The sequence below is a fragment of the Buteo buteo genome, chromosome 13 (genome assembly GCF_964188355.1).
Source record: "Buteo buteo chromosome 13, bButBut1.hap1.1, whole genome shotgun sequence".
NCBI lineage: Eukaryota > Metazoa > Chordata > Aves > Accipitriformes > Accipitridae > Buteo > Buteo buteo.
Window position 1 is genome coordinate 4,331,625 of NC_134183.1, and position 24,688 is coordinate 4,356,312.

General features: G+C 36.3%; 1 protein-coding gene across 1 annotated transcript in view; it reads left to right on the forward strand.

Annotated features, from left to right (window-relative positions):
• Window positions 1-24,688, forward strand: part of PITPNC1 (phosphatidylinositol transfer protein cytoplasmic 1) — an 88,233-nt gene that overhangs the window by 17,504 nt on the left and 46,041 nt on the right. Inside the window, exons 2-3 of the mRNA XM_075044264.1 lie at window positions 20,436-20,584; window positions 24,224-24,312. Coding sequence (XP_074900365.1) covers window positions 20,436-20,584; window positions 24,224-24,312 — 238 coding nt within the window. The remainder of the gene's footprint in view (window positions 1-20,435; window positions 20,585-24,223; window positions 24,313-24,688) is intronic.

The following is a 24,688-nucleotide window of genomic DNA, read 5'->3' on the forward strand; positions in this document are numbered from 1 at the left end:
TAAAGGGGATGTGTTCATTGCAAGTATTAGTACCAGTGTATATGCCCTTCTGAACATCAAATTAATAGTTTGAGTCATGGAGGTTGAAAGGAATTTAAATGCTGCTTTAATGAGGACAGACACTAACATCTTTTGATACCTTGTATCGAATTTAAGTAGTATGCCTATCTGATATACTATTATAGTGGTGCCCGCTAGTGCTTCCATAATTATGGGCCTGTCAGCATTTCCATTACAAACCCCTATATTACAGCTGAAAATATCACTCCAGGATGAAGTTTTGTACAAAGGCTTTCAGCCTTGAACGAAGAAGCTTTCAAAATTAATTTTGCTGCTTCTCCAATTTAAAAAATGAAGTTTTGCTCTTGCTTACTCTACCCTGTATTAATGTATTGTTTTCAGAAAAAACCCCCACAGGGTCAAAATACTGATGTTTGTTTCCTGTAGCATCAATATAACACATCCAAAAGATAAGAATTGAAAGCTGAATGCTTTTATTTAACCACAAAAAAAAAGGGGGGGGGGGAGGCAGCACAAGCAGGAAAAAGTACATCTGCAAGCTGCCACTCTGAGTTCATACCTGCTTCATTTGCAACCTGTCTACAAAGATTTCAGTAGCCTATATTCTTTTTCATAGATTCCAAAACAGCAATGAAATTATAATTCTGTTTTTTATCAACATAGACTGGTTCAAAGATCGTTATTTAAGGGTTCAAGGACAAGCACTTAGAATTAGGAGGTGCCAAAATTAACATTGCCCATATAGTTTTGGTTTGCCTGCTTTTTGACTATATTTTCCATAAAACTGGCTCCTGGAAAGGCTGGGTGGTGCTCAAGTGACCACCATTTTTTCATTATGTAATTTTTTGTCTTCATTTCTAGTAACTTATTACCCATCTCTGAAGTTGGAACCACTGTCTATCATGGTTTGAGTGATGCTTATCATTAAAGTGTCTGAATGTTTTACTGAACATTAATCAATTTATTTTCATTACACTTTTGTAAATGAAAAGGTTTTCTAATTTTGCAGATAGCAAACATCTGTATTGAGATGAACATCTGTATTGAGACACAATAGTTGAAAATATTCACTTATTTTGAATATTTAACACTTGGAACCTGATTTTTTAGAGTGGAATTAGATAGCACATTTAAAACACGGTTCTCATTGACTTTAGCTACTTTAGCTATCTGGTAAATATTTAGCGTTCCTTTGAATCAGATCTCTTGTGTCAAGTGGGGTACCTAGATGATGAGGAACAAGGAGATAGCAATTGCTTGTGAAGAATTTGGGTTTAAGTGATTTGCCTTGTGTTACCTAGATTTCTTAATTTCTGTAATTTCTCATCCTTATGCATCACAACTGGGTACTGTTGTGCTGGTGATGCCCAGAGGATATGCACTGATGTGGATTCTTCAATTCATATGACCTTGAGCTGGCACGGTTTTCTTTCCCGGTATGTTTTTCAGCTCTTCAGCAAATGGAGCAGAAGCCCTATGTAAAATCATCTACAATACTACGCAACTACCTCAAATAGGGAGAAAAAGTGGTACGTGATTATTTAATTGTGCCATACTGTTTATGTACACAAGTGCATTAATATCCAATAAGCCATCCATCACTTTTTCATAACTCTTGAGTGCCTGGCCTTACAAACTTGATAAGATTTCCTTAAGCATAGCTTTTGTCTGTGATTATTTGGGGGGCTTTTAAAACATGGTGAGGAAAAAAAACTTGACTATATGGCCTCATGCGGGCCACTGTCTGTATTATCATCAGTGGTGGAACCTTGAGATGCGCTGCACAGACTTCTGCACTTGAGATAATGGAGGGTAATGGATAAAATAATGATATAAAATGTACATGATGACATATGATAGAAGAGAATAAGCAATAGAAAAAAAAGTGTGATAACGTACAAGGAAAACATCCTATATATAGTAGGATCTGTGAGAGGCTTGAGAGCGTGCAGTAAGAATATAATACTTCGATAATTCTTCTGGAAAGCTCTAAAAGCTTCTGTTGAGAATATGGAACTGTATTTGCAAAGGCTTAAATTTAAAGTTTTATATTTAGCCAAGGGGCTAAACAGGAGTAGATTGTCCCGTGAACAGCGTAAGTATTTATGCAAAGACTACATGTCTGTTGAACTCCAAGTCCCTTGTCTAGCTAACTCTAGGCATGAGAGCCTTCCAAAGGAAAAAAAATTACAACATTTATTTCCAATACAATGAATCTTTTTTATTTAATAATTACTATTATTCTTACTAGCAACTGAAACATTCCTGAGCCATTTCAATTGCGGCTTTCTAAGCCTAAAGTAGACACAGTGAAACATACATGCACTTAAAATTTAGCAGAGTTGTTACCAACAAGAGAACAATCTCTTCCATTAGAAGTTGTCAGCAAGCTTAATGATAGGTAATCTGTTATTGTCTTGTACTTCAGATATGTATCTCTTCAATGTAAGTGGTTCATTTTCATATTACTGATGGCATAAATTTTAAATACGATTCTGTTAGCAGAAAAATACTGCTACTTATTTACACAATATACTGCCGAAGTCAATGTTAAAATAAATAGTTGATGGTAACATAAACTTGTGTTTTGCTTAACTGGCAATGACCTGCTACAGTATCAACATCATTGCTGGTGATATAAACAGTACAGCTGGTAAATACACAACATATTCACTAAACTGGCTTCATTGGAATTATTGTCAAAACAATATTTTAAGTGAAACTGCCAGCTGCTTATGATATTTTAGGCTAGATTCATCAAGACAGTGGCCATCTTCAAGTCAAATACAGATCAGTAGGAGACGAGACTGGTTATTTGGTTTCAGTTCTAAGCTCCTTTATCTTTTGTTCCAAAAAATAATAATAAAATAAAAGTTAGCAGAAGTTAAGAAGCAGCTAAGAGTATATGTACACTTCTGAGTGCAATACTGCAGTCAGTTATCTACACCTGGATTATCGGCAAATGTTAGCCTGGGTGTTGGAAACAATCTAGCCATGGTAGCACAGGGCAATTCAGCCAAACAAATTAGCCCACTCTGAGCTTGCGCTGCAGTAAATGGCTGTATTATTTTTATTAGTTTCATGTTGTTTCATAGCTGAATTATTTGCTAGCACTTAAATCTCAGCTTCTTTCAGTATCGTCTTCATATAACCTTCTAAAAATACATCTAATCTTTTATTTCAAGAAAATTTGAGGTTGTTCCACTGCTTTGAGCTTCTTACTTAATAGCTGTTCATATGGATCCTTAAGCTGATGGTGTTCTCTGAGGGGCTAAGATGAATTTCTTCCTATGTTCTAGTGTATTTCTGAAAGGACAAAATATTACATTTTTGTTCGTGGGTTTGTATTCTTGCAGGGGCAATTGCAATTTTAGGAATTTCTACAAGGTTGTTGTGACATCTAGAAAATTATTTTGAAGCCAATATCTGATGGTAACCTGAGAATTCATTTAATGACACTTTTTTCTTTCTGATGTCATTGGAAGGAGAAATGTCAGTCAGATGGCTTTAATGAAACATTTGATGTATGGATGAGCGGAGAGGCCAGCATGTCTCTGCAAGTTTCCCTTTGGGATTGCTTGCATTTCTAGACTTCAGAAAGTGCATATTGTGTTCTGTTGTTGCCCTGGATGCATGTCTTCACAAAGATGAAATAGTAATACCACAGTGACATCTTCCAGTTAATCATGTGGCAAACATACTATAATGTAGAAAACTGTTTCACATCATCCTGACTTCACAAACGCCTTAGCTGCAAAGGTAAAAGCATCCATTTTGTAAAGATTGATAGTTTTGTGATATAAATATTAACAATAGATAGAAAAGGAAAGAAAATAATCTAAAAGTGGAATAGCAAAGAACAGTATATCAGCCCTGTGTGATTATCTTTAATAGTAAGTGGAAAACCAATACTAGTTTTATCTTCCTGATGTAATGAAATTACTGAATTATCCTTTCATTTCCACAGGTCAAAAAAAAAAAAATCAGGAAATAGGAAATTTGATCTTTCATAGGCATTTGTTCATATGAATGAATCTTAAGTCATTCTGTCTGTCTTTGCAAGAGGGAAGTCATTTTTTGAATAGTTGGGGCCGTCAGGGCTTTGTGGCAGAGTAAAGGATTTAAAATAACAGTATAAATAGCAAGCCTCAAATTCAAACCTTTTGGCTATAGAAGAATATGTTGTGTCTCTTTCTATGACTTATAGGAAAAATGTAAAGTCTTTTTTAAGAAAACAGCCTTGCCATATTCAGGCAGCATACAGAAAGCTTGGTTCTCCAGTTTGTGCGAGCTCTGGCACAGAAAATGAAGTGACCTTCAGGGAGTCAGCTGCAGTTAGCAGATTATGAACCCAGTCCTATTGTTAGTGCAGCTCAAGAAGTCTACTAAACTTTTTTTCAGGCCACCAAGAGGCCATCGGATCTATAATGCTGTGTAGTCATCCTTTTTCTCGCTACCATATTTTGTACGTAAAAAAGAAGTTGAGGAACGTGGAAGACTGATATGAGAGCTGGATCTGCTAGATTTGTATCAGTTGGAGTGAAATGTGACACACATTTTCTATATGTGGGATTCTCTGTGTTTGTTAAGGTAGTATATCTGGGTACTATAGGAAAAAACTAGCAAAGATGAATCCAAGGCTGAAACTCTGACTTCATTTCCTCTCTCCCACACTTTATAATTCAGGTGCTATAATACAAATCTGCTCTTTATTCTCAGTAACTCAGGAAGAACTAGGCAATGGGAATCCTCTGAGTTGTAAAAAGGAGCTCTGACTCTTCACTGAATTAAATTGGATTAAATACACTGTTTGCCCTTTTGGAAGGCTTATTTGGTTGTCAGATCTAAGCTTTTGTATTCTATGTTGATGGTCATTATGTGTTTGTGTGTTAGAAATTATTGGAAGAATAAGAAAATAAAGCAATAATCAGTCATGCTTCCCAGACTCTGTAGTTTTAATATCACTAAGTGCCATGGGAAAATGACATGAAAACACTGTATTGTCATCCAGCAGCCTTGAATGCAGTCTTGCATCTTTCCTTTCCCTAAATGAACTTTGTTTTGCAACACTAAATCCTCTTCTATGTTTAGGCCTCACTTTATAAACATCTTAAATATTTTTGAATAGTATTTACGAATTTTGCAATTTAAAGAAACAAGTTGCAATCAAAAGTTTTAGATTTTTTTTTTTCCCTTTTTGGCATTAAATATTATTTTTGAGACCACTGCATTATCTGTTCTATTTTTTGTAATACCTGGGGTGCTTTTTCCTTATAAAGTAACTTCATTTATGTGTCTTAGTTTTTATTTGGTGTGAGTTGTTTGGACATCCAGGTTATATCAGGTAGCTATTGAGCTATGCAGTATCATGATAAGAGAATGGGCATGTGACAGGTTTAATACAGTCAACTAGAGTATACAATTTTAGAATATAAACCCATAACTGCTTGTACACAGGCATGCATCCCACTATGCTAGATTTCTTCCCACATATTGCCCTACTTGTCAGCATTTGTGCTCACAGCAAGACAACCATTTGGCTCCAACAGAAGTAACACTGCAAGCTTCCCACAGAGCCAAATTGATAGCTGGATCTCGGTGACAGTTATGACCTGTTAAGACAGCAATTTCTCATTATCATCCTTTCAATCAAAAAGCAGAACTTTGTGCATTAATTCATTTGTTTTTAACTAATTGTATGCAGCCTGGGTAGAAGAAAAGATTTGAGAAGTACTGTTTAGCCTGGTTGTCTGCGGTGGCAGGGACTGGCATTGATAATCCAAGACTGGGGAGAAGTATATCATATCAGATCAAGGAATATGCAGCTGAAGAATATGCCTACTCTGCTGTGACACTGTGTAGCTTTAATTTGTCTTTCTGAGGTGCTGTATAGCAGTTCAACCATGGCAGTGAGGAATTCAGAGTGCACTGCCTGCCCAGATAGCTATCTGCTTCTCAGGAGCATTGTGCAGTCCACACCAAGCACAAGGCAAAACAACAACAACAACAAAAAAGAGAAATAGAGAATTTAGGTTTTAAAGTTGGATAATTAACCATTGCCATTCTTTATATGTATTCATTCTATACAATGAATGTGAGAGAGGAAAGAATGCGATATTATGAAGATTAACAAGTGGCAGGAAAGTGACAGTGTGGATCCTGCAGTAACAGTTTGCCATGAGCTCCCGTTAAATCTATTCCTGAACTACCTAGCTAAAATAGTCCTAGACAAGCTCCAAGCCCCAGGTCCTGCTTAAAATACCTCATTCCAGAGTTTTCCCTGTTTTGGGAACACCTAGTAGGTAGTGTGACACGTCCTCCCTTCCTTCCCTCCCCAAAAGTTTTCAAATGTGGAAGAGAGATTTACATTAGAGCAGATCTGAGAAACAGTGCACTAGAGCAATTAAGTTTGTTAGATAGGAAATTCTTCAACATGCATTTGCGTAGCCTTTGAGCTGTAGAATAAAGCACTGAGTATTCACATTAAAGTTTAGCATTATCTGGTTAACAAAACTGATAGTTCATAATGTTTTTAGAATAAAAAAAATTTCATAAAAATGTTTCACTGTCATGTGTCTGTAGAAATAGTAGAAACCAGTAGTGAGATTCATTCATGTTTTAATCTTTTTTTTCCATCTTTTTCCTTAATTATACCTTTTTGTGTTTCCTGAGGAATAATTTACAGCCACATAGCATATGTCAAATAATTCTATAAACTTGTCTGAATTCTTTATTTTTATGAAAAGTAGTAAGATTATCAAACAAGCAGATGATGACCTAGAGGAAGGTCAAGCTATGTCAGCATGCAACAAGTTTGTGTTCTTGCTGTCTGTTCTTTCTGCATGCTATAAAAATTAAAAAACGTGTTAAACAAAGAGCTTTCATTGGGTTGCCATTGCTACAGCAACCATTTCCTCTCTGTAAGTTTGAACCAATGACTTGTTGGGAGTTTGTCGTTTGGGTAGTAGAAGGCCATGGGGTAGCAGGAAAGGAAGCAATGATACCTTTTTAACTCTATTTTTAGACTGCGGGGGGGGTGTGTGTGTGTGTGTGTGTTTAGCTTTTGTGTGCATGTGGTTTTGTTCAGGTTTTTTTTTTAATTATTGAGGTCTACAGCAGAATGCTGAAGATTAATTCTCTGAGTTTTGTACAAAACCAGCTTTTTCTAATGTGTATGCATTTAGACTCTTTGAGCTGTATGTTTTCCATTTTAAATGTGTGTCTTTGATAGCAGATTACAGCCCAGAGTACTTGCATAAACTGTAATCTCATGACTATCACAGAGCACTGTGCTGTGGTCTGAAGGAAGAAAACCAGGTTCTCTCTAAAGAGATCTTATCTATTTATACAGTTTGTTCTTATGGTTTTCAGCTTTATTCCCTGGTGCTACTGTACGCCACGAACTCTTATACCCAAAGGATACGTTCCAAATGACGCAGCTGGCTCTATCTAATGAGGAAGTGGTTAACTTTGGAGTAGAAAGTGCAGAAAAGCTGTTTGTTCACTTACGTACAAAGCTCTCTGGAGTCAACAGGAGAGTCTTTCCATTGAACTCAACAGGATCTGTTCCAGCTGAAGTGGCCTTTTGGAAACTTCTCTGTAGCAGAAGGTTTGAACACCAAAGAAAATTCTTTGTGATGGAAAGATAGATACTCCCACTTACAAGTATTGAGGAATTGTTTTATCTGTTACTTGTGGTATACAAGCTACTTCAGAAGAGTGCATAGTCCAGCACAGAACCACGAGCTACTCATTCTTCTGCTATCGCTGGTGATCATTACTGCTATTGCTGGTATGCAGCAGAAGTAGGGCAGGAATATCTGTCCTAGAAGAGTTTTTTAGTTTTCCGGTATGTTGTCAATGCTTCATTTGTAGCATTGGATTCTCTTACATGCTGCATATCTTCACTGATAAATTGTCAGCTATGACTTACAGCTTCTGTATAACAAGACTGTAGTATCTCTGCAGAACACAGAGGTATTTATTTGCTGTATAAGCTCGAGAAATTATATCCCATCTAACCCAAGCATTATCACTTTAACTCTGTTAGTATGGGTAACTTCCTTAGAGGAAGGTAATTACCATACTGTGTGTATGCTTATAATGATGTATTTTGACCATGTAAAGTTTTGAGGGATTATGGTTGGACCCTTACAAATGTTTGAGTTTTTAATGAAATTGTTGGTTTGCAGTCCCTCAGTTTACTGGATTCATCAGAATAGTTATGTTGTATTATTTAGAACACATTATGGCAGACAGTATGCATTACTTTGATATCAGCTTTAAAATTTTCACTGGCATTTTGCAGATATAATTAAAAGTGCATGTGAAAGAATATTGCATTTGAGATTTCAGTAGCAGGATTCTTAAAATTCATGCACTATAAAGATAGAACATATCGTAAATGGTTTTATTTCCCTAATCTCCGTAAGTACGACGAAACTGTGTAATTCTTCTGTATTGGCCAATATCTGCAGTTTTGTTGTAGTTTTCTGTACCTCCCTCTGTACTGTTTCCAAGTTCTGTTCTAGAGGAGCTGCTGGTTGTGTTTGTAATGTTCTAGACTTGCCTTACCGGATTTGTTTGGGATCTGACACTGGTTGGTAAAAACAGATAAGCACTGGTAGAATGCTTAATGCTCTGACGCCATCTGTCAAAAACATCTGGAGACCATATAGCTTCACATTTCTGGATTATGATAAAATTTAATTAAGCCTATAGAGTCCTTTGGCGGTAATTCTTTGCCTTCATCTTCCTCTTATTCTATATGTGGTATTGAAAGAATGTGTAATCTGGAAGTTTTGGAGTCTGTCAGTCAGGAATGTGGTCCTTCCTGGAAATTTTACTTAAACTTATGTGAGAGCTTCCATTCTCTCTTGTGCTGGAAAGCAGCAATTCTACTCATCTGTATTGTAAAAGTACTTGCACCTTCAAGGTGGAAAAGTTTTAAATGAAAGGTTCTGTATTCTGTAATTAGTCTAGACAAAGACATTAGATGGCAGGCACATATTGTCTGGAGCATCCTCGCTTCTCCAGCATGTGCACTTTACATGTCATGGTTGCATTGTGTTCTGCACCAAACTTCAGGTTTCTTGCCCAAGGGTTTATTTGGCTGCAGTTTTGATTTTCCATAAGTTAATAGTAAGCAAACAGATTTCTACCCTAACTGTACTTACAGCATTTATTAAAGACTTCATGCATGTAGAAAAGTTATCAGTGCAAAAGTTGTAAGTTGCTACGGTAGTGACTTCTTTCAACATGGGGAGGGGGGGTGTCACTTGCAGATTTATAGAGTAGGTACTTAATTTGCATATGTTTGTTCTAATGAACTAAAATGGAAAAATTGTATCTACTTTTGGTATTAGTTTTGAGATTTCAGTGTATCTTATAGATCTGGGACTGGGGAAGAAAGTGTCTTCATTTCCTTCTTATATAATTCAAGTCTTACTCTCATGTACTTATTTTCATTACGTGACTTTAGATAACCTTAATATCTTCATCACCCTAATCTCTAGGTTAGATGCAGAGATGCAGGAGTGACCTCAACTATTTGCAGACACAGAATTGTATCTAACATTTTTATCTTCAGGATGCAGGCATAAAACAAGTACAGTTTAAAAATCAAATTGAAGTCAGTTTTATTTTAGAAAATCAAAAAGTAAGATGAAGTATTTGCGATAATGAAATTAAATAATCTGGACTGTGACCATATTTTTGTTTCACTGGGAGTAGCAAACAAAATTTCACTTTCTTTTGAATAAGATATCAGAAAGCAGGTTGGATTAGTCTTGTTCAGCTTGTAAATAGTAAGTACTAAATTCAGATACTCAGGTTTTTTTCATTTTAGATTGTGTATCCTAAGAAAGTTGTTCTTTTTTCATATTTATAAGTAGAATTCTATTGCCTAAAATGCATCATAAGGGACTTGCTTGCAAAAAAATGTAACAGCAGAATTATTCCCCTCTGTGATTGTGACAAAGTTTATGGAATCCTTTGTAGTCTTTTTGGTGCTTCTAAACTCAAAGTTTACAGGCAATTTTTTTTTTTTTTTTTTTTTTTCCCCTGAAAGCATCAAATTCTCTGTACTTGAAAGTTGATGTTTTGGTATGAGAGAGATTTTTATAAGTCGCGAAAATGAGTAATTACTGAAGAAGACTAATTACAGAAAAGAAGCCTGAGGGGAAAGAAGTTCCACTTAAACTTTAAGCAAATACCATTAGCCATGTAAAAAGAGAAAAATAATTTCTAAAATCATGAATAGATGCACACGTTTGGTCCATTTATAGTAAAGATAAACCTAACTCCCAACTCCATTTCTGCACTCTATTGAATTTTAAAAGGGTCAAAGGATGTATGCAACTCTGAATACTCCTAGCTTAAACTGAGCTGAATCAAAATAAAGAAATTTTTTAAAATCCTGCACTTCAGAGAAGTTAACCTTTATGTTCAAACTCAGCTTTGTGGCTCAAGCCCTTTGATGCATTGCATTGTCTGGCTGTCCACAGCACTTCCTTTCTCTAACCAACAAAAATGTGTTTAATATGCATGGCACACAAGTTTAGTTTATCCTCTTTTTTTCCCCCAAATGTTGTTTATTTTAATGAAAAAACACATAAGAGTTTTTACTGTCTGGTTTAATAAATCAAGCTTCTCAATCGCCATCACTAATCCGTAGAGAATGTTACTTTTCACTGTGAACGAAACAGATTCATGTGTCGCCCTGTGTGTATGGCTAGTGCATGCTGCTGAAAAGAGATCAGTGACAGTGATCAAGAAGGAAGCCTACATTTTTCCATTCCGACTTTTCTTGGAATATCTGAAATGGAAATAGTATTTTCCTGGAATATCAGGAAAAGAGTTTGTGTTATTAAAAAAACTTTAGTAACCTCTACAAAAATTATGTTGAAGTTTTACTTCATTTTACTGCATTCTAAGTTAAAATTTTAAGAGATATACTAAACAGCTCCTTGAGCTTCAGCCTTCAAATTAACTATGATCTTGTGAATGAACTGTGGTTAACAAATAAAATATGCTTTTGTATTGACTTAGAAAAAACATCGATAGTATTTGATAGCTCTCAAACCAGTTTTGCACTATAGGGCAGAGTGAATTGTGCCTGAAAAGCAATAAGCTGTAATTAAGGCATGGCATATTTGTGGCTCAGTCAGAGGCAGATACTCATAAATAGGGAACAGTAGATGTGAAGAGTGTTTCTGTATGCATTACTGGCAGACTGGTTATAAGTGGTCAAGCGACATAGTAAGTCCCTTGTAACTGTGCTTTCTGGTTTTGTGAACAGAGGATGTTTTAGTCTCCTGAAAATTTATATGCCTCCTTTGTAGGAAATATATGTATCTTCATAAATGTAAATAATATAATATTATCAGTATTGTTGTAAAAAAACCATAGTGTAAACAGTTGAAAAATTTAACCAGCTGACTCATGTAAAATATTGTTAATAAAAACTGATTCTTAAAAATTGTATGAGTTTGTACACTCAGGATAAACAGCTGGCTTTTTTCAATAGCACAGCTGGTGTACAAACATAAAATTACTACCATTTGAACAGGACATGAGCTATATTTGGCAAAATATTTGCATGAAAGCTGAAAATTTTGCAACTTAATTTTCATTTATTTTAATTTTCATTGTACACCAAGCTGGACTTGCTCCTATTGATTTCAGTATCGCTCATTTAGGTTGTAAGCCATTATGTGCCAGGATACTGTAAATTTAGGGTAGGCTGTGTTTCTTTAGCTGAAAATAATAGAAGAGCATACTGTCTGTCTGAACATCCAATGCATTGTTGCTGAACTGTCATTCACAGGAATTCAAACAGATAAAGTATCTTAAGGATGTAGTTTATTCCTTGAAAAGGCAAAGCAAACATGAAAGCAGTAAGAATTGCACTTCACAGCATGCAAAAGTCAACTGTTCCTGCTGCAACTGCTTGTAGGGCTACAAAAGCGTGTTCCCATGAATTTGGGCAATACTAAAGAAGACTGCTGATTCAAGGCAGCAGATGTGTAGCGCATTGTGAATCACAGATGCATGCGGGAATTAGTTGAAAGAAAAATTCCAAGCTCAACTCAAAACTTTAACTAGTCAGATTCTTTATATATTACCAGGGTAAGTAACATTTATACCGCTAAATGACTTGTACGGTTTTCTAGGGCCTCAAATCACAATAGTGCATCATATTTACATTCAAATTCTAAAGTCTTCTGTAGACCTTGTTCATCTGGTTGGTTTTTTAAATGAAATTACTTTAAACCATTCATTGTATGCTAGTTCAGAAAGTACTGTTGCACTCCTGACAGGTCATTCTGTGTTTTCCTGTCTTAGCTTTAAATTAGACTAATAATTACTAGACAGGCAAATTACTACACAGGCAAGGTCTGTTCCCTCATTTATATTGTGATGAAGCAATGGACATCCTGTAACAGGGACAGCATTTTGGCAAAATTTTAATCTTTACTATTCAATTGGAGTAGAAAGTTTTACACAGATTACTGTCCTGAGCAGTAATGGCATTAATCACGTAAAATCATCTGTAGACAAAATAACCCTTTGAAATATTTAACATTAATTCTCTTGCATCTATTATTTCTCCCACTGATTGTTGGTGAATACCATCTTGATTTTTCATATGGCTTCTCTTTCTTCTGTGCACATTTTTTCTCATTGCTGGGCTTTTCTGTATTGCCTTATTCAATTCAGATGCTTCCTACAACTGATTTTCAAGACAGACTACACCTCTAATATGTTTAAACCTAAAGACAAAATGACACTTGGAACTATGGCACTCACTTATCTGTGGCACTGCACTAATAATCTGTAATTAGATAAGGTCAGTTGTGTACATTTTTGGTGTTATTCCTTCTTGTTACAAGTCAATCCTTCTGTTGTTTCAGAAGGTTGATTGACCTTTTCTATAGGTAAAAAGAGATTTGCTTTTTAAGACAATAATTTAGACAGCTACCATTGCTTCTGGAGCTACTTTCTCATATTTATGCTTCAGGAACAGCCAGTTTAAAATAACAGTTCATAAAAACTTCTTTGTGCTTAGGATGTTTCTACGTGGCAAGCGGAATGCAGTGCAAAGGTGCCTAGTTTGTTCTAAACTTCTTACCTTAGAAACTGTAAGTCAAATAATGTATTTGTGTAGACTCCACACTGCTATTCAGCCATGCTAAAGGAGGCTTAATATGGATTAGGTGGTAGTCTGGGTATCTCTGTAAGGCACTACACCGGGCTATAAGAACACACCCTTTCTGCATTCTCTGTTTACTCTTCATGCTTTCCTTGCAGATTTTCCCAGCAGTCAAAAACTCCAGTACTCTTTTCACATGACCCTAGCCCACAATGTGGTTATTTTATCAGCAAAATAACTATTTTAGAAATATAAACTGCTACCTTCACACTGGTAATTTATGCTGCATAAGAGAGACTTCAAGTTCAAATTTACAATTAGTTTATTTTCTTCCTGCACATGGCTATCTAGGCAAAGAGAATGATTATTTCGGTGGCAAAAGGTTTTCTAACTCCTCAATGATTACAAGTCTGACTAATTTCCCTCCATAGCCATGTCCTGCCTTAAAACCTTGAGGTGGTGGTTAAGGAGATATTCACTTATATTGCTTGCAAAGTAGTAGCTCTGAAAGCCTGAAGTCCAACTGAAACAAAACCAAAACAATCAAAAACCTGATTCAGAAAGCAGGCGAAGTAGGAGCCCACAAATCCCCCAGTACATGAAACATCAAATACCAGCACATTGTGCATTCCTTTATGCTAGTTAAAACCAATCTAGGAATGTTAATAACAAGGAAAAGAAATCACCTTGTCAGAACCTGGAGCTTGTGTCATGCAAAAGATTTTCTAAATTATTCTTAATAGCTATGAATCATCATCTACACAAGTATGGTGATCAGAAGGCACAATCTTGGTGCTCTATCAGCCAGTGTTGTAATTGCACACGTGCGAGGACCCTACTTTAACCTCCAGATGAGCACAAGGATGCATTAGGCTTCACCCATTTCAGAAGGCAGACGGAATGACGTCTAATAACAATAATAGCATGAAGGATTTATAGTCATTGAGTGAGATAAGAGAAACCACTTCTGTTTTAAGTAATTACTGTTTAGACTTTTTAAAAAAAATTACAAATGTGTCTTGTGGTAAAAACACTGAGCTAGAAATCACTAGATTGAGGCTGAATTCCCTGTTCTATCACAGACATCTTTTTTTAAGGTTGAGATACTAATTTCTGTTTCAATTAATCAGATATAAGACTAATGTTTTCTTTGCCTGTCTTCAATACCTAACTGTAAACTTTTCATATTTATGACAATGCGGGGCTTAGGTCTTGATCGAGACCTGAAAACGATGCTTTCTAACGTAAAAACAAAACACACAACAGGAAACTTCAGTGTAACCTCCTAAACAATGATATTTACTCAAGCAAGTATGTTTTCAAACAAGTTATTCCAGACATAAAATATCTCTGTAAAATTGCTGTTAAGAGATTGCTTGGAGTGACAGGTTATGCAAGTCTGGACAAGTTACTTACCTGAGGATCACCGTGCTTGTCTCATGGTGGTACTTTGAGGAGTAATCAGAACGTGTTTTAAATAATTCTAAACATGGAAATTATTATACAAGTGCTGAATAATATTCCTATTAATCATTTTAGTAAAAAACTTGCCTGAAATGAAGTCTTGGAACACATTCACCAAGGAGCTCATACAGTCTTCCAAAGACTACGACTTGAAAATAAATCAGAAACATATCAGTCAGTTTTAAGATTGTTTTCTGTTAATGAGACGGCATTCTATAAATCGGAATTCCTTAATCAAATTGCTACTATTTTGCTATAATCAATGTCCTTGGATTCAGTGTAGCTAGACAGATACAACTGATGATGAGGTTGATTCATTATATTTTCTTGCTAGAAGTAAATCTTTATGAAATTGAGGTCAATGACAGAACACCTATTGCTATCAATGGAGGCAGGATTTTGCCCTTTATATCTGCCTCTGCAAAGGAGCATATTTGTGCATAAGTACAGATCTGTTTCAGTTTAGTTGTTGCTGGTTTTCTTTTTTCCCTGTTTTACCTTTGCAGTTTTCTGAGGACAAGACTAGAAACCACTGGCATGTTTTAGCATGAATCACTGTGTGAAAAATACTTTCCATTGTCAAAATGCAGTGTGCTGAACAATCATTACCTTTAATAGGTATAAAAGACATTAGGCATCTTCTGGACTCCAGGTTCTAACTGCAGGGAGGGATCTCACTACTGACTTAGAACAATAAATTGCATAAATTGAAATGGCAGCACCATCCCTGATGGTTTAGTCTAGTTATAGAAAAGTAAATGTAGATGAAAGGGTTCAACAACTCTTTTGAATATGAGAATTGCCATATAAGCTGAAGCCAGTGATAAATCTGTTATATCTTCTGTGAGCGTTCAGATAAGAACTTCAAGGAATGGTATAAAAATTTCAGATTATGGATAGCTTTGGCATAATTTCTCCTTTGAGAGAATGTTACTTTTTACATTTCACATGAAGTTTGAGAGGTTGTGCTCTAAGACTAGTATTAGATCAAAAACTGAGGAATAGTCAGTCAAGCTGAAAAAAGTTCAGACCTGTTTGTACAAGAAGGAGCTTCTGCTGAAGACAATGGGAGTTTTAAAAATGAAAGATGTGTAAGGGTGGACCTCTTTTTTTTTTTTCTTTTTTTTCTTCCCCCTCCCTCACCCCCCACCCCACACACCCCCCTTTTCTTTTCTTTTCCTTCTATCTCAAAAACACCAAAAAAGTTATTCTGGTCTCACTTACAACTTCAAACAAAATCAGATTGACCGTCATTATGCTGTTGCTAACATAAACCTTGCTGCTTGTATGACTAAACTCCCAATAGGCAAACACCATCTGCCTGTTGAAGGAAAAGAGAAGTCACCACTGAGACAATGTCTAACTCATTAGGAGTTGAGAAACATCAAGTCTACTACAAAAGCTACGTAGCAATATCCTTAGAAATCTCTAACTCCACATTCAGTGCATTTGTTTATTGAAGCTTTTCCTTTGATATTAAAGAAATTTTCCCCAATTAAACTGAAGAATTTTCAAAGAAAGAGCTTTTCTCCAGAACCAAATTCAGATCAGGTGCCACTGCATGAAATTTTACTGACTGTCTTCCTTGAAACAGTATAAGGTCTTGGAACATTGTTTTACAGCTAAGAACATGGAAATTCAGATTGTGATAGAGCAACATAAATAATAGTGGCTCATCAGTTTACCCTTGCAGGAATAATGAATATTGTTTACTGCTGTAAAATGTTTCTTAAGTGTTACTTCTCCACAATATTGATAGGAACTTAGAAAAAGCTGTGACTTTTTTCCAGGCATTTAAATTTCAGCAAGTTCTAAAAGACACATCTTTGCTTTGGATTTTATTCATGTAAATTTTATTCATGTAAATGTTATGGAAGCCCTATTCCTGGAAGTGTTCAAGGCCAGGTTGGATGGGGCTTTGAGCAACCTGGTCTAGTGGAAGGTGTCCCTGCCCATGGCAGGAGCATTGGAACTAGATAATCTTTAAGGTCCCTTCTAACACAAACCATTCTATGATTCTAAATATAAACATACACTTTTAAAAAAATTATTTTATCTGAAATAAGAGTTGTGTACTCTCTGATTTAGTAAAGTGCTGTAATTCTGGAAGTTAACTCTTTTTTCATCCTGCTCTAAAATGGTACTAAAATTTTATAAACTAGATAAAAACAAATGAATAGTGCACAAAGGAGCTAAGTTAGCTTCTTTAAAGTACATGTGAAAGTACATTTCTTTTGCAGAATACAGCTGCTTTCTAGCAGGACTGCACAGTCATTTCGATAGTTATGAAAGGTGGATATTTCCAGTTGACTGGTGTCAGATTGATAGGTATGGAAAGTCATCATCTGCTACATCATAGCAGTAGGATTCCTACAGAAGAGCTGTCCAGCACCAATTACGGTGCCTTCTGTTTTCTTCAGCATCTCCCAAGTGAGAAGCACCACACTGAGCTGCCTTGGATACCTTCTGTGAGATCTTAGGTATAATTGGAGTGTGGGTGATTTTGAGTCTCATTGGAGACGTAGAACCTTTCTTGAAGCACTAACTGTGCAACATCTGTAAAGCAATTTCTACTTGACAACACCGATCATCATCTGAAGAGTGCAACGGGTATGCATCTTAGCCACTCTTAACCGTGTACTCAGATTGATTTACAGTCTTTGTGATGTGATATTTTGTTAGCGTTTTATGGTAGTACGGGTCCATGAAAGAGCAAGTCTCTGTTAAAAAAACATGTGGTGTTGATATAGGTGGATATCTCTGATTCATGAAGCTGGAGCAAATGAATGCTTTAGTACAACCCCATTGTTAGTTGTCAGTGTGAACATACATTCATTTTGATGTTTCTGAGCCAATATTTCCAGCAGAAACTGAGATGTCTGTATTTGACCATTAAAACTGAGAGCAAAATTGCAATGGAGTACATGAAAGTAGGAAATCAAAGCATGCAGTGATATGTGCAATTATGAAACACTTTTCAGAGATGTCAATGGCAACTAAAAGCCATAACTTTATGGGATAACAAAAATCTCAATAGAGATCTCAATAGAAATATTGGCTTTATGGCAAATTGTCTCTGCTCGCCTAACCTTTTCATGTTCCACAGGCTATAAATTACTGATCTCTTTCTTTCCATTAGAAGATAAGCACCTTATCACCTTTCCTCCTTTCTAACATCCTTATCACTCCACAGGCAGTAAGCATCTTTACTCTCAGGTGGTCTAATTGATACATATCTAATTAAAAGCAAAGCATTTTTTTGCAACTTGCATTCAGCTTTGAAGTATGTTGCTTTGATTTCAGACCTGAAGAACAGCTTCATGTGCCTGAAAGTTCTCCTTTTTCCAACTGTACTAGCTGATCAAATAAAATATACTACCTCTGTCCACAAACTTTACCTTGCTTGTGTACCACTGCTTTCATTTATTGTTAGTGAAAAAGAGAAGACAATTGTTCATTGAACTAGTTAAAAGGTATGTGTGAGCACTGCAGCCCTTCAGAGCCTTGAAGATTAGGACAAAATGTTCAAACATGGTGAGACAGAGAAAAACAGGATTCAGTAGAGACTAAGGTAGATGATTAGCAAGAAAAATAATTTTAGGACTTATCTCTTAAACAGGGACATTTTGTGTGAAAGAGGTACCAGAGATGAGAAAGCTGAATACATAGTCTGGAGATAGTGCCAGCATCAGATTGTTTAAATAGCATTATTCTACTCATCATTTTAGTGAATGTCTTAGGAATATTTCTAGGTAGTGGGAGAGCAGGTTCTCTGAAGTTATATAGGATATAAAGAGGAAAAAATGATCTTTCTAATTAAAAAAAAAAAAGCCATCAATCCTCTCTTAGTTATGAGTAGAAAGGAGAGGAAGAAATATGTGCGTAATGCTGAAATTTCCAGGCAGTTCTAATTTGCATAGCTGGCACTTATGTAGAGATTTAATATTTTTCAAATGTTACAAGGGTCACACAATTAATTGACCTGACTCACAAGATATTTGCTGGTTTTATGATAACTAAATAACTGTTTGGTTTTGGCTTTGGGGTTTTTTTTCCCCCTAGTCCTCTTTTTTACTAGTTCCAAAAAGTTTTAAGAGTGGGTTATGTTCTTCACTGTGAGGAGATGTTTGAAGAAAAGTAATGGGGGAAAAAAAATCCACTGAAATTACCTAATTAGGTAGAGGAAAAGAAAATAGATCCAAGGTACATCATCCTTCCCCTGGAGCACCCTTTTGCCCCTAAAGAACCTTTTTATAAACTTGAGGCATTTTTAGTACTTTCAAATTATCAGCTGAAAGGCGCTTTTTTGATGCAAATAATTTCATTTCGCTGTTGTGTGTGGCTGGCAAGGAAGGAGGAGGTGTCCATTCAGTGCTAGGAGAAGGGAAATCCCTGTCCTCTAAGCAAATGATCCTGCAAGATGCAAGTTCTAAATTTCTCACCTTGTGGCCTGCCTGCTGCAGGGCAATGAAAAGGGGTTATGTGGAATATAAGAACTTCTGTAGGGAGCCCTCCATGATCCTATTCCTTATCATTTTGTTTAGTAAGACTCTCTTGTTGGTAGCTGTTAATAAGGTTTGTGATGGTTTGGGGTTTTTTCCCCCCAGCTAATTGCTCTTTTGATTTGGGCTTTTGGGGCTTTTAAAAGTATGTGATAGGATTGCTGTTTATAATATGTAATAACCACAAGAATCTCGTAGAGTTTTCTGAGGTCAGACTGTCACTATGCTTTTGTTTGCATATGCTGAGCTAGTACTTGGCAGCTTGTGTAGTAGTAGCTCAGCCATTCTCTAAATTAACAGGTTGTTCTTTGTATTTGAAGTGATTGATGTGATTGAAGTGATTAGCATGTATATGCCTAAATATACTCCCGGGGAGAGAGGGATCCAAATGGAGAAAACTGGATAGGTCCAAAGACAGTTTGTTGTAAGAACCATAGTACGTTTAAGAATGTGGAAAGGACTTAAATGAGAATAAAATCTCAGACCAGAAAATGCATGGAAAAGTACAATTTTACTCTAAAATCTTTGCTAATGAAGGTTCACGGATATACTTTTTGTTATATTTCTCTGGAGGCAAAAGCCCTAGTGTAGATGCAGACATACAGAGGAAAAAAAATCAATTGCCAGTACAACAATTTATTTTTCTGTGATAGCAGTGTTGGGTCAACCCTCCTGGGTTTTGACTTCCTAAGTAACTCAAGAGCCTATAGAAAAAGGATAAATTAAGTGCTTAAATTAATTTTAATAATATTGCCAAATCACTCATCTCCAACTTCTTTTCTGAAGGACTTAAAGAGTCTACATAGCTTTTTTTCTTAAGAGCTGGTACCCCTATTTCTGCAAATCAGCAGTAGCTATCCTGAATCTTTTTGCAGGGCTTTGTTATTTGGCACATGTTGGCATGACAGGGGAATCCTGTCTCCCACAGAACTTTTAGAGTTCACCTGCTGGTTATAATCCCCTTGCATGCCAGCACATGGAAGCAGTAGATTAATTGTTCATCTATTATTAACTTACATATTTACAAATATAGTAAAAAAAGTAAAGGACTGACCTGATTCTTTACAAACGTATACACATGGGTTTTGTTATTTTTTTCTACAATTGACACCCTGGACTTAATAAGATAGCAGGAGGACCCTGACTCATAGATCTAAATGAAACTGCAAAATACTGTTCTTGCCCTTGAACTACCTTTTTATTTGCACGTACTGCTGTATCATTGTATGACATTGGCTTTTGCATACATGTGTATTACATAAAGCTAATACATTGTTCTTGATTTTGCTTTGCAGTACAGAATTGGACAGCTGTACATGATAAGCAAGCATAGCCATGAGCAAAGTGACAGAGGTGAAGGTGTGGAAGTGGTGCAGAATGAACCCTATGAAGATCCAAACCATGGCAATGGTCAGCTAACAGAAAAACGTGTCTATCTCAACAGGCAAGTGCAATAAAACTGTTTCTCTCAGAATGGGCTGCAATAAAATTTTGAAGGAATACCCCTTCTAGGCAATAGCCTTTCTGTTTCAAGTAGAATATGTTCCCATGAATACATGTTGCTTCCTTGTAGCTGCAGGAAGATGGAGGGTGGGATAGATCAGTGGCTTGAAATAGAGAGATTAGTTGTCATTTCTTGTAGAATATCTTTTCCAAGAGAAAGAATTATAACTTTAAGTTAAGGTTGTATTGAAAATCAGAACTTTTTTCTTTTACCCTAAACTGTTTGTCATTTTGTTTTCCAAAATTGGGGGAGGGAAGCCAAAAACTAAAAACCAGAAACAACAGACACCCCACCCCCAAAAAAACCTCAAAACTCACAGATCAGAGATGGTTTTATATATATATGTTTGTGTCCTATGAAATATATTGCTCAATCTGTTCCCATTTTTACTACTGCTGATCTAATTGAGTATTACTGCTTTTCTGAAGCTCTTCTGTTCCCCTGGGCCTGCTTCGTTTTATTAAACTTATGCTCTGCAGCATTTCGTAGTGGGAATAGAAACACTATAGCTATTACTTCTACATTGCAAGTTACTCCGCTGCAAACCTGACATATCTAGCCTTAAATCAGGCTAAATTGAATCACCAGTAATGTTGCACGTGCCCACACACACACGAGTCCACTAATATATATGTTGCCAACTTTTAATATTATTATGATTGTAACTCTGTTCTCTTGCAGGCTAGATACAGGACCTGGGAAAAATCAATAAATGTGTAGAGCTCCCAGAAGTTGTGGGGTTTTTAATGTTTCTGGATATTTCTTTCCTTCATGTTAAAAAGAGATAAGGCTTTAAGCACTGAAGAGCATATTCAGAATTACCACTTTAGGGTAATTCAGAATAATCACAAGGGCTGTGTCCTAGAAAGCACATACAAGACATACTTAGGAAGCATGTTTTTTCTGGTAGTGCAGGCAATGGAACAAAGGATCTCTTACCCAAAGACAGGTACGAACATTGACCAAGAAGATCTGTGTGTCTACAACTTCGGAAGTTTACGTAAAACCGGTGGATGTTTGAAGTCAGGGTCGTTGAGTTTAATGATAATTATGAATACTCCTTGATAATCGTCATCAGATTTGCTATTTGAATCTGGTTTTGGTGTCACAATACTACCAGATATTTCAGTACTATTAAAGCTTTGTGGAAAGGATCAACAGGTTTTCAGGCGACTATGGATGTTGCTGAGAGGCCAGGATCTCTCTGGGAGTCTTCGTTCAAGGAGACATGCTGCCATACAAGATGATCTGAAAACTTCTCCTCTGCCTGCCTTCCTTGATGAACAGGACTCCTTACACCAGTACAGTTCTTTCCCCCATCTTTTCTTCTTCCAGGGTCCACCGCCCTAATAAACTTGCTAGCTTTGCTTCACTTTATTTTGCTCTGTACTGATCTCTCCTGAAGAAATTTGAGTTTATATATTTCAGTGATGGTTTCTTGGAAAGATTTGTGCATTATTTTCATTTATCTTTTCTTGCCTGATAATACTTTAATTCTTGCAGAGGGTCTTCTTGCTTAGCAATGGTTTCAGCTGGACTGCGTTTAAGAAACACTTCCTCCCTGTGTGCTGAAAGACTGAACTTCATCTGGGGAAGGAAGAAATTAAAAAAAAAAAGTGATCCACAGACACCTGTGCTGCCAAAATAGAAATGCTGTACTTTCTTTCTCTGAGTGGACCCTTGGAATAATTAATGTGTGTCTAAGACTGTGACTTGCTGGCAACTCTGAGTATAAAGTGTGTTTTGCTCATAAAATTATTTGCTTTGGAGAAGTGCTGTACCAACGAAGATAGGTAGACAGGCAAATACCCTAAAAACAACAATAACAACAACAACAAAAAGTGCAAAATGAGCAGTTTTATGTTAACAAAGATATTACTAGTAAAATTTTCTAGTGTCAGTGTAAGCTTTAGTTACATTCAGAATTGTTCACTGCCTCTTCTCTCCTGCTGGAGCATTGTTTTCAGAAGCTGAAATCTCATCTTCTGGTATTTATTGTTTAATAGGCATCAGAGTGAAGTTTAGCAGGGGTAAGGGAGGGAGCAGAGAGATAGTCATAAAAAGACACTGACAGAGGCTGACAAAAGATCTGATACAGTGAAGTCTTATGCAGTATGTAAAATGTGGCTTAAAAGACTGTACACAAAAAGGTTTATGTAAAGAAAAGAATCTGGGTTTGAGCAATGTCATCAAAGAGCAAAAGTCAACGCACTTGACTTTGAATCTTTAGGTAATGTACTAACATCTGCATTTTGCCTCTGGACAAATACAAAGTTTATGTGTAGCTAGATCATGGTTAAATAAGCCTTAGTGATCCAAACTGTATTTTCCTCAGAAATTTGCTAATATGGAAAGGTAATTTACTTTCTGCACACAGTTATCTAAACATAACTGTTTCAAACATTTACACTTGGGAAACTGATGTTTGAAAGCATCTACTTTAGTTCAGTGAAGATTCAGTCTTAGGCTGGGTGATCTGCTCAACGTATTGCCAGACTAACACAATTTTAACTGAATCTCTGAAGTAGAGTGCTATTTGTGGTCTCCAAAGGTCTGCCTTCCTTTGAGTGACTAGTATTGCATCTTTGTTACTGGCAGCTTCAGTGATTACAATTGATGTCATTAAGAAAGGTTTGAAAGATGAATTTTCATGACCTTGCCTTCTTTTTAAAAATGTATGTTTGTTCATCACTTCTTTGGTACCCTGGGTGACCAGAGCTCTGGAAATGAGAGACACAAAATCCATGGTAAAGAAAATGCTCCTTCTCCTTCATAGTATTATTTAATTACCCTTTAATGATCTTTCCATGTGCTGTATCCACATCTTTCATCTCTTATTCTACTGCTGTTGTACCACCACATTGGTAAGTTCTCTTGGCAGGTTGAGGTCTGAGCTATGACATCGGTTCCATTAATTCTCTTCACTTTTGTGATTTACTTTTCCCATCAGCAAAATGGGACTAATACCACCCACCAGCCTCACAGAAGTGTTTTGAGTGATTTGTTAATTTTAATATAAAAGCTTCCTACTCAAGAGTTGGTGTTGGTAGTGTGGGAAAAACTGCGCACTAGGTGACTTGAATGTAAGGGTTCGTGTGCCAGCAGAGAACACAGAGGAAGAAGAAACAGTCTCTAAGAAGAAATAATGGAATCAGGATCGAAGTGGACTGAAATCACATATTTCCTCATGACCTCTTGTTAGAGAGTGCCTCCCTGTGGTTAAGGATACTGTGCAACAGTTACACCTTGTATGGTCTAACCTGCCGAGTTCATCCAAGACCAAAGGTTTGAGGCCATAAATTCTTGAAATCTGCAACCTCAATTTAAATCTGATCAGAGGTTATTGCACTGGCACCATATTGCTCGCTTTGAGAGGGGAACAAACAGACTTGGTTTCATATATGCATGTGGAGAAAGCTGAGACAGAATGCACAGTCATGAGCTGAGATGTGAAGTATAGGTATTGCTGTATCCTGTGAAACACATGTCAAATTATGAGCACATTTGGAAGTATCTTCTTTTCTACAATACTTATGAGTCAGAACATACTCTAATTTTATATTTTCTTTTTATTTTCAGCAAACTGCCTAGCTGGGCTAGAGCAGTTGTTCCCAAAATATTTTATGTTACAGAGAAGGCTTGGAATTATTATCCTTATACAATCACAGGTAAGGAATAAAGCAGAAATTATTATTGATGTGTACTTTTTGGATAGGTTAGCTTATCTTCAGAAGCTCCGAGATAAATATTGAGCCACAGATACCAAGCTTCTTTAACAACTCTTGCTGAACTGCATATATTTTTCCATCTTATGTTGACTGATATCAGGAAATAGAGATTATAGACTACGTATAGGTAAAAACTGGAGTGTTGTATCTATGTAATTTCTTCCTTGCAAAGAAAACATCAGGTGCTTAGACTCTGTGCTGATGTGTACCCTTTATTGTCCCATAGACTTCAGTCAAATATAAATCAGCAAATTTTTTGATTATTAATGTATGTTTACTGTAAGGATCTTGCATCATTGTTTTATTTCACATTTCT